This window comes from Cannabis sativa, chromosome 4 (assembly GCF_029168945.1).
Source record: "Cannabis sativa cultivar Pink pepper isolate KNU-18-1 chromosome 4, ASM2916894v1, whole genome shotgun sequence".
Classification (NCBI taxonomy): Eukaryota; Viridiplantae; Streptophyta; class Magnoliopsida; order Rosales; family Cannabaceae; genus Cannabis; species Cannabis sativa.
This window is the reverse complement of record NC_083604.1, coordinates 61941711-61951710: the sequence shown is the minus strand read 5'-3', so window position 1 is coordinate 61951710 and position 10000 is coordinate 61941711. Positions and strand designations below refer to the sequence as shown.

The following is a 10000-nucleotide window of genomic DNA, read 5'->3' as shown; positions in this document are numbered from 1 at the left end:
ACTAGTTAGTGTGTCCGAATAAGCAAAATAAGGTGTATAAACAGAACTTCTGTTTATACACCTTATTTTGCTTATGACGATTCAAATTAAAATCGAATGAGAATCAAATCGAATTTAAGTAGAATCAAATTCTAATGCAATGAACTAATTTGAAATTAGAAAATTCAATAGAGTAGGATGAAAAATATACAAAATCAATAAAAGCGAATGAGTATAAAAACTCATTATATACTAGTGACGTTGCTATCTAATAAGTTCTACCTACTATTGGATTTGAACCAATGACTCCCGCCGTATGAAAGCAATACTCTAACCACTGAGTTAAGTAGGTCTTTTATCCTCACAAAAGAAAAACAAAAGGGGACCTATCCCATGGATGGATTATAAATTGAATATTACTTATAAGCAATACCAATCAAAGAGATCAAAGAGCTATCTTGACAAGAAATTATCTACATGATAAAATATGTATCACAAGCATAAGGGCTGTAGCTCAGTTGGTAGAGCACCTCGTTTACACGCGCGCCAATGTTTTTCAGAGGAGGTAATCAAAAGATTTGATCTTATTGATCAATGGATGTCTTACTCTATGCTTTTGGGGAACAAAAGAAGAGAACAATAGCCTGACAAATGGTTTGGTCCGATTTGGGCGCCTAAACGGATGCCAAAATAGAATCTATCATTGATTTGCGATACTGATAAGGTGAATATTCTATTTATTCAATGCTAAGCCTAATGAGTATAAGGACCTCAACAAAATTATCTTTTCGTTCTATCTTATGAACTTTAAGGTGTATAAAGTTTCATATTTGAGTCAAGCAGAGCGATAGAAACTCCATTTAACTTAAGTTGATCTAGGCCAAAAGCAGACCTACGTCAGGATAATCCTTCTTTGAAACACTTTGGTAGTGCTCCTGGATTCGAATGCACATAATGAATCAGAGCACGTGGAGCCATCTTTTTATTTTTCTATCAAAAAAAAATATGGCAGACTAACCGATATTTATATCGGTTAACGAAAAAAGCCCAATGCGAAAAAAGCATGTTGGGTCTTTGAAACAGTTCAAATCATTTTGATAATAAAAAGTTTGGTCTGTTTTACCGAGAAGGTCTACGGTTCGAGTCCGTATAGCCCTATAAAATAGAATATTTGTAATATATACAATTATTTTATCTCGAGATAATCTTGAATCTATTCTATCTTATCTAAATAAGCTAAAAATTAGCAAAAAAAATAAATTTGTAAATCCTTTAATTCTTTAGAGATAATCTGAAAAGCAACGAATTTGTATAATATACTTCGATTTATTCTATTTATTTTCTTTTGATTTTTTATCAATATAAAATCAAAAGAAAATCGAAGTAAATGGAATAGAAATGAAATTCTAGTGGATATAGAGAATCTTGAAACAAAACATATACCGCAACAAACAAACGAAATTAAGCGATTCGATCAAAATGAATGGTTATTTTGACTAAACAGTTATGGATGACTTGACAATTAAGTCCAATTTGGATTGACTAATCCGGTATATTTTCCACATTAATGGGAGTACGTCTATGTTTCTGCTTTACGAATATGATATTTTCTGGGCATTTCTGATAATATCAAGTGTTATTCCTATTCTGGCATTTCTAATTTCCGGAGTTTTAGCCCCGATTAGAAAAGGACCAGAAAAACTTTCTAGTTATGAATCAGGAATAGAACCAATGGGGGATGCTTGGTTACAATTTCGAATCTGTTATTATATGTTTGCTCTAGTTTTTGTTGTTTTTGATGTTGAAACGGTTTTTCTTTATCCCTGGGCAATGAGTTTCGATGTATTGGGGGTATCCGTATTTATAGAAGCTTTAATTTTCGTACTTATCCTAATTGTTGGTTCAATTTATGCATGGCGAAAAGGAGCATTGGAATGGTCTTAGCTCTTGAATATTCATATGACAATAAAAAAAAATAAGATTGAGACATTTATGAATTCCATTATTGAGTTTCCCTTAGTTGATCGAACAACCCAAAATTCAGTCATTTCAACTACATCAAGCGACCTTTCAAATTGGTCAAGACTCTCCAGTTTATGGCCGCTTCTCTATGGTACCAGTTGTTGCTTTATTGAATTTGCTTCATTAATAGGTTCACGATTTGACTTTGATCGTTATGGACTGGTACCAAGATCGAGTCCTAGACAGGCAGACCTAATTTTAACAGCGGGTACAGTAACAATGAAAATGGCTCCTTCTTTAGTGAGATTATATGAACAAATGCCGGAACCAAAATATGTTATTGCTATGGGAGCCTGTACAATAACAGGGGGATGTTCAGTACCGATTCGTATAGTACTGTTCGGGGGGTTGATAAGCTAATTCCTGTGGATGTTTATTTACCCGGATGTCCTCCTAAACCGGAGGCAGTTATAGATGCTATAACAAAACTTCGGAAGAAAATATCTCGAGAAATCTATGAAGATCGAATTCGATCTCAACAGGAGAATCGGTGTTTTACTACCAGCCACAAGTTTCGTGTTAAACGCAGTACTCATACTGGAAGTTATAATCAAGGATTACTGTATCAACCACCATCTACTTCAGAGATCCCGACTGAAAGATTTTTCAAATACAAAAGTTCAGTATCTTTCGACGAATTAGTGAATTAACGAAGATCCTTTTGTACAGAATAATAAACAGCGAATCAATCTTAAGAAATTTTATCGTAAATGTGAAATACTTATTACTTATAATACGTATATAAAAAAACAAAAAAATGCGGGAGAGAGAAAAAAGATGCAGGGTCGTTTGTCTGTTTGGTTAATCAAACATGGGCTAGTTCATAGATCTTTGGGTTTCGATTACCAAGGAATAGAGACTTTACAAATAAAGCCCGAGGATTGGCATTCCATTGCTGTCATTTTATATGTATATGGTTACAATTATCTACGTTCCCAATGTGCCTATGATGTAGCACCGGGCGGACTGTTAGCTAGTGTATATCATCTTACGAGAATAGAGTATGCTATAGATCAACCGGAAGAAGTATGCATAAAAGTATTTGTTCCAAGGCGGAATCCTAGAATTCCGTCTGTGTTCTGGGTTTGGAAAAGCGCGGATTTTCAAGAAAGAGAATCTTATGATATGTTGGGAATCTATTATGATAATCATCCACGTCTGAAACGTATCTTAATGCCCGAAAGTTGGATAGGATGGCCTTTACGTAAGGATTATATTGCCCCTAATTTTTATGAAATACAAGATGCTCATTGAATAATCAGAAACTAACCTTCACTTTTCCAACAACTCCAACTCTAGTCTAGATATTCAAAGAGATGAAGTCTCATTCACATAGTATGGATAAGCTAAATAAAACAAAAAGACAATTAGAGAGATTCATTACGAATTTCCTATTTTGAAGATCCTTTATTGGGGATGAATCGAGTCAATAGGATGAAACTAAACGAGTTCATAATGCCGAACTATGTACCGCGCACATCATTTAGGTGGACTCCGGAAAGTCACATAGGACGAAATGAAGAATTAGAATAGTAAAAAAAATAGAAATAAATGAAAGGGGATTAAATTCTATTTAGACTATTTCTGAGATGAATCTTGGCTATTCCCACCCTTCAACTCCCCTAGACCAGACTTTTAAGTCTTTCAACCCAAAAATTTACCTTTTTTGGTCTATGAAGTATTAACATTTTCTTTTCGTTTACATATTATACTTTATATACCATACATTTTATATATTATAAAATATACTTTTTACTCATCTTTTACTATTCTAAAAAAAAGGTACATCTCCCGATACTTAAGATGGATAAATATGTATCATGATCTATACTATGTATAGAATCTGTATGTGGATTCATATTAATTAATAATTTCTAGAATAGATAATCATACAAATTTTTCATGTGCCAGGAACCAGATTTGAACTGGTGACACGAGGATTTTCAGTCCTCTGCTCTACCAACTGAGCTACCCCGACCATTCATGATACATCATCATCATTTTACTAGAGGACTTGGACTATGTCAATTAAAAAGACGAAAGGGGGATTACATTGTTAATTATTCCAATTGCACATTGGGATTCCTTATGTTCATTTGTAGGTCTTTCATATATATCACAAGGCTTGTGATAATAAAAAAAAGGGTCATTCAGGTCCGGTTGTAAAGTTAGAATGAACGAGAAACATAACAAATTAGAAACCACTAACGGAATGAGAGGATAAATAATTAGGGAATCATTTGGCCTTTTTGGGGATAGAGGGACTTGAACCCTCACGATTTTTAAAGTCGACGGATTTTCCTCTTACTATAAATTTCATTGTTGTCGATATTGACATGTGGAATGGGACTCTATCTTTATTCTCGTCCGATTTATCAAGTCTTCAAAAAATCTATCAGATTTTGATGGAGTAAATGATTTGATTAATGAATATTCAATTCATTTTTCAACTTAGAATTGATTCACAACAATTCTTTGATTTTTCATGAAAAATCAAAGAAATCCGGATTAACGCAGCCAACTCCATTTGTTAGAACAGCTTCCATTGAGTCTCTGCACCTATCCTATTCTTTTTTATTATTGCTTTCTGAATCCTTGTTTGTTTTCAGAAAACCGGATTTGGCTCAGGATTGCCCTTTTTTTGAATTCCTGGGTTTCTCTGAATTTGAAAGTTATCACTTGGTAGGTTTCCATACCAAGGCTCAATCCAATTAAGTCCGTAGCGTCTACCAATTTCGCCATATCCCCTTTTTGGTTTGTGATTCGTATCTAATTACGATACCGTTTTCCTTTTTCTTTCATTTAGATTATGAAAGAACGCTTGAATTCATTAGATAGTGGTTCGTATAGTGAAAACTGTTTTCTTGTCTATCTTCTTTCATCTCTCTTGTAACCTCAGATTTGATTCAATAAGAAAAGATTCTATTCTGTCTGTATCCATACCACATATATACACATATATATAGTATATATAATACTATCTTATACATTATATTATACATATAATAGTATTTTATATAAGATAGTATTATTACACCTATATTATACTTAGACACATATTTCACTATTTCTAGCATTTTTGTCATGCAATTTTGAATACTTGAACGGTCGAGTCTTTATTCTTTTGTTTTCGTATTAGCTCTTATCTTTATTATTATGTATTAATAATATGTATTAATATTCAATTATTCTATTAAGAAAATTAGAATTTAATAAGTTATACTTAGGAAAATCAACTAGTACAAAAAAAGAAGTTTGAATTTCAAATGTCATTTGAATAAAAAAATCACTATCTAAATATTATATTAGAAGAGTTAAGAATGAACAGTTAATAGCTAAGATCCCAGGAGTTTACTAAAGTCCTATGTGTATTCCAATTATGTTATGCGAGCCCGCTTAGCTCAGAGGTTAGAGCATCGCATTTGTAATGCGATGGTCATCGGTTCGACTCCGATAGCTGGCTTTTCTCCATATCTTTGATTTTTCTTTTTTACATACTTTTTACTTTACATAGTTGGTAATGTGAAATCAAAGAAATTGAAAAGGCTTATTCCCCTTTTCAAAAAAGGTACTCATCTATTAATTTAAAATAATAGGAGGAGTGCGATTTATGTAGACCAAATCAATCAAGAAAAGAACTTTCATTTTTTATTTTTATAGATTTTCTAAATTCTATTTTTTAAATTCTATATTATATATAGATAATAATATAGAATATTAAGTTACGGCCGGGATATTGATTACAATTCATCCAATTATTCTTTCGAATTATTCTTTGTAGTACATATAGGTTTATGAAATTTTATAAGGAGTCTTTATGTCGCGTTACAGAGGGCCTCGTTTCAAAAAATACGTCGTCTGGGGGCTTTACCGGGACTAACTAGTAAAAAGCCTAGAGCTGGGAGCGATCTTCGAAACCAATTACGCCCCGGTAAAAAATCTCAATATCGTATTCGTTTGGAAGAAAAACAAAAATTGCGCTTTCATTATGGTCTTACAGAAGAACAATTACTTAAATACGTCCGTATCGCCGGAAAAGCAAAAGGGTCAACAGGTCAGGTTTTACTACAATTACTTGAAATGCGGTTAGATAACATCCTTTTTAGATTAGGTATGGCTTCGACTATTCCTCAAGCCCGCCAATTGGTTAACCATAGACATATTTTAGTTAATAATCGTATGGTAGATATACCAAGTTATCGCTGCAAACCCCGAGATATTATTACAGTGAGAGATGAACAAAAAAATCTAAGTCTTTGGTTCAAAATTATCTTGATTCATCGATCCGTGAGGAATTGCCAAAACATTTGACTCTTAACCCATTCCAATATCAAGGATCAGTCAATCAAATAATAGATAGTAAATGGGTCGGTTTGAAAATAAATGAATTGCTAGTTGTCGAATATTATTCTCGTCAGACTTAAACCTAACTAAACTAACTAGGGGGATTTTCATTCCTTGTCCATTACTTTCCAGTATTTTCCATATCACAGAAATTTGGATTAGGACTCGAGAATCCATATCAACGAACGGTCTAACTGTTGGTGTTGGAATAGTGGCGTCCATTGGTATTTGATTTGATATATTGCGGTCAATAACATCGGTGAATTGGGTGAAGGATACGGAAAGAGAGGGATTCGAACCCTCGGTAAACAAAAGCCTACATAGCAGTTCCAATGCTACGCCTTGAACCACTCGGCCATCTCTCCTACATAATGATTATGGTTTATAAATCGAGTAAATAGTGATTCATTCTTATTATTGGGTAGGTGTATACACTCCATTTTTACTATAAAAAGAGATAAACTTTGCCAAAACTTTAGTCGAGGTTGGGGGGATCATTTTTTTGTGAAAAACTGTTCAAAACAATAAATAAAGGTATCTATTCATGTCTACGAAAACGGCATTCCCGACTTTTTTTGAATATTTATATCGAATTAAATCACTTTTTATACAATTTTAGATCTTTCAACAAGAAACCCTTACCCCATAGATTTATTCGAAATTCATGAAAGGCCCCAAGAATTTTTAGATTTAATTGTCTAACGTATACCGTTATACACACAATACAAAACGGGCGGTTATTCTATTTTCATTTGGATGAAATCTAATCGGCTTCAAATATTTCTTAGTTTTTATTGATTCCTTTTGACAGGAATCTATTTGAGTAGAAGTTTCATTTTAATGAGTCTGTTTTTATGTTATTTCGTATTGTAAAATGCCCTTGTTTGTGGGATTTTTTATTTTCTCACGAAAGGTAATTAAAAGAAAGTATAGAATGAATTTCTGCCTATGTCTAGATCTCGAATAAATGGAAATTTTATTGATAAGACCTTTTCAATTGTAGCCAATATCTTATTACGAATAATTCCGACAACTTCGGGCGAGAAAGAGGCATTCGCCTATTATCGAGATGGTGCGATTTGATTATTATTTTTTTATTGAATTTAGTTATTTATATCTTTTATTTTCTTAGTCTTAGGAGAAAGACGCATTATTATTATTTGGGATAGAAAGAAAAAATTATTTTTAAAAATCTACGCTTGTTAAAGGTGAAGTTTGTAAATAAAACAAGCCCTTCTGTCGTGTATCCCCGATTAATGCAGCCTCAAATGCTTCAATCGTCGATTCTAGAGTATTGAGCGAAAGGTTAAGACCTATGGGTTAGGTCAAACCTACTCGCCTAGTACCAATAGGAGGCACAGAGGAAGAGGCACTACTGCTAGGAATCAACAACACGAAAACTTTGTTATAAATTATCCCTTTTCCTTATTAAGATCGGGGCTAACAAGAATGGTTGGGACAACAAACATCCATCTCGTTCGTGTTTTGGATACCCGTATAATCATCGAAGACTGTTGAAGTGACTAATTCCTGAAAATTAAGAGGCGTTTAAGACAAAGAAATTGCTGGAGTCACCCTTTTTTTATCTAGTACTAACATACTTGATGTTAAAGAAAGATCTTTTCCAAGAAGGTTGGCTAGAGATTTCTTGTAAAAACACTAGCCCCGCTCAGTTTATAATGAGAATATTTCCATTTTTTGGATTCCATGTATTATTTTTATTATGTACATAAAGGAGGAGCCGTATGAGATGAAAATCTCATGTACGGTTCTGAAACGGAGATTCATTGAATCGAATGACGACCGTAACGGATGTCGGCTCAATCCGAAGGAAATTATGCAGAAGCTTTACAGAATTATTATGAAGCTATGCGACTAGAAATTGATCCCTATGATCGAAGTTATATACTCTATAACATAGGCCTTATCCACACAAGAAACGGAGAACATACGAAAGCTTTGGAATATTATTTTCGTGCCCTAGAGCGAAATCCATTCTTACCACAAGCTTTTAATAATATGGCCGTGATCTGTCATTACGTGCGACTATCTCCACTATAGAAATAAAAAGTGAAAAGAAAAAAAAGAGTGAATCCATTAATAAATACTCGAAAAAAAAAATAGGTTTTCTACATATGTATCGTCTAAAACAACGATTTTTATCAGCTGTAGCAAAGAAATAAACTTCATAGAATTTGAAAAATGAATCTGAAGAAATAGGTATGCCTAGATACTTTATTCTATGGATAAAAGATCTAATTGATAGAGGAAGCACCGTAAAGATCAATTCGCGAGGTTTTGGGCCGATACAATAAGAACTGCTTATTTATGTCATGATATGACATAAAAGTTAGGAATCAACTTATGTAATAGAGTGGATCCCCTAAGGTATTGAGCAGCGGTGTAGCATCAGATCCCAAAGATAGTAAGCCTTTTCCTTCTTATAATTTTAAGAATTATAAAGGAAAGTCTTTTTCAAGGATTCTATATAAATTTATATATGAAACCGAGATAGTTACCTTTTTATAAAACTCTAATGATAGTGGAAATGCCTATACTTTATGAAGGTGGGAGAAAAGAGAAAACTGATTAAATTATTGACTAAATTAGTAAGCAAAATTCAAGTTTGAAACTCATAACCTCTTTCTTTTGGTTAACTCTAGAAAAAAAAATGGGATAAATCCATGAAAAATCCCATTCAATTTGATAAAGGGACACCAAAAGAACTTGACTGCTGAGCCGTATGAGGTCGGAAACTCTCAAGTACGGTTCTAAGGGAAGGAATTTATCCGCCTATTCCGACCGGGGAGAACAAGCCATTCGGCAAGGAGATTCAGAAATTGCGGAGGCTTGGTTCGATCAAGCTGCCGAATATTGGAAACAAGCTCTAGCGCTTACTCCTGGTAATTATATTGAAGCGCAGAATTGGTTGAAGATTACAAGGCGTTTCGAATAAGAACACTTTTTTATTATTTTTTTTATTATTATAACTAAATAGAATATTATTTAGTTTCGGATTTTTTTCTATTTGTTATAATCATATATTTGTTATAATTAATTGATTGTTGTCTCTATCAATCAAATAAAAGGATCGTTTCTATGGAAAGAACCAATTACAAAATTTCATTATATCCCTTCTAAAATCGTTCTATTTCGTCTGGTATTTCGTAGGGATAAACGATATACAGATAAAATAGAGAATATATTTCTTTTCTGCTATTAAAACTAATAAAAAATAAAAGAGACCTTCGAATGACTAAATAGCAATCAACACTGGGATGTCTCTTAGTAAAACATAAAGTAGCTACCTGTAGGAACTTCGAATTGAGATATGAATACACTAGGTTACCCAAAAAGAAATCGGCATCAATTCAAAACCCAGAACAGAATAAAGTTTTATAAGATTAAAAAGGTCCGTTAAGCGCCTCACGACTATGTCATAATAGATCCGAACACTTGCCCCGGATCGACTTCCAGATCATAATTGCTCTAGTGAATAACTAAAGAAAATAGATAGATGGGAGATAGAAGATAAAAAACAACGTCTAAATATCTCTCAGAGGTTCACTAATTACTTAACTATTGGCGGGTCTCTTTGTATGTGTTGTCCGGAAAGAGGAGGACTCAATGATTATTCGTTCGCCGGAACCAGAAG

The 10000-nt window shown here is 33.3% G+C and overlaps 2 protein-coding genes, 3 non-coding genes and 2 pseudogenes across 5 annotated transcripts in view; 5 read left to right on the top strand and 2 right to left on the bottom strand.

The window, feature by feature from the left end:
• Window positions 1-1892: 1892 nt before the first annotated feature.
• On the top strand, window positions 1893-4714 carry LOC133037476 (NAD(P)H-quinone oxidoreductase subunit K, chloroplastic-like; annotated as a pseudogene).
• On the bottom strand, window positions 3907-3979 carry TRNAF-GAA (transfer RNA phenylalanine (anticodon GAA)). The gene has a single exon. It is a non-coding gene; the product is annotated as a tRNA-Phe (tRNA).
• Window positions 4715-5391: 677 nt separating the features above from the next.
• On the top strand, window positions 5392-5464 carry TRNAT-UGU (transfer RNA threonine (anticodon UGU)). Its single transcript has one exon. It is a non-coding gene; the product is annotated as a tRNA-Thr (tRNA).
• Window positions 5465-5818: 354 nt separating this feature from the next.
• On the top strand, window positions 5819-8020 carry LOC133037479 (small ribosomal subunit protein uS4c-like; annotated as a pseudogene).
• On the bottom strand, window positions 6624-6710 carry TRNAS-GGA (transfer RNA serine (anticodon GGA)). The gene has a single exon. It is a non-coding gene; the product is annotated as a tRNA-Ser (tRNA).
• LOC133037045 (uncharacterized) lies at window positions 6717-8020 on the top strand. Its single transcript, XM_061113851.1, is given in 3 exon segments — window positions 6717-6725; window positions 7636-7756; window positions 7759-8020. Coding segments are annotated over 3 exon segments (240 nt in total). The 3' UTR covers window positions 7869-8020.
• Window positions 8021-9972: 1952 nt separating this feature from the next.
• LOC133037471 (photosystem I P700 chlorophyll a apoprotein A1) overlaps window positions 9973-10000 on the top strand; it is a 4586-nt gene continuing 4558 nt past the window's right edge. Inside the window, exon 1 of the mRNA XM_061114860.1 lies at window positions 9973-10000. This exon is cut by the window's right edge and continues 4558 nt beyond it. Coding sequence (XP_060970843.1) covers window positions 9973-10000 — 28 coding nt within the window.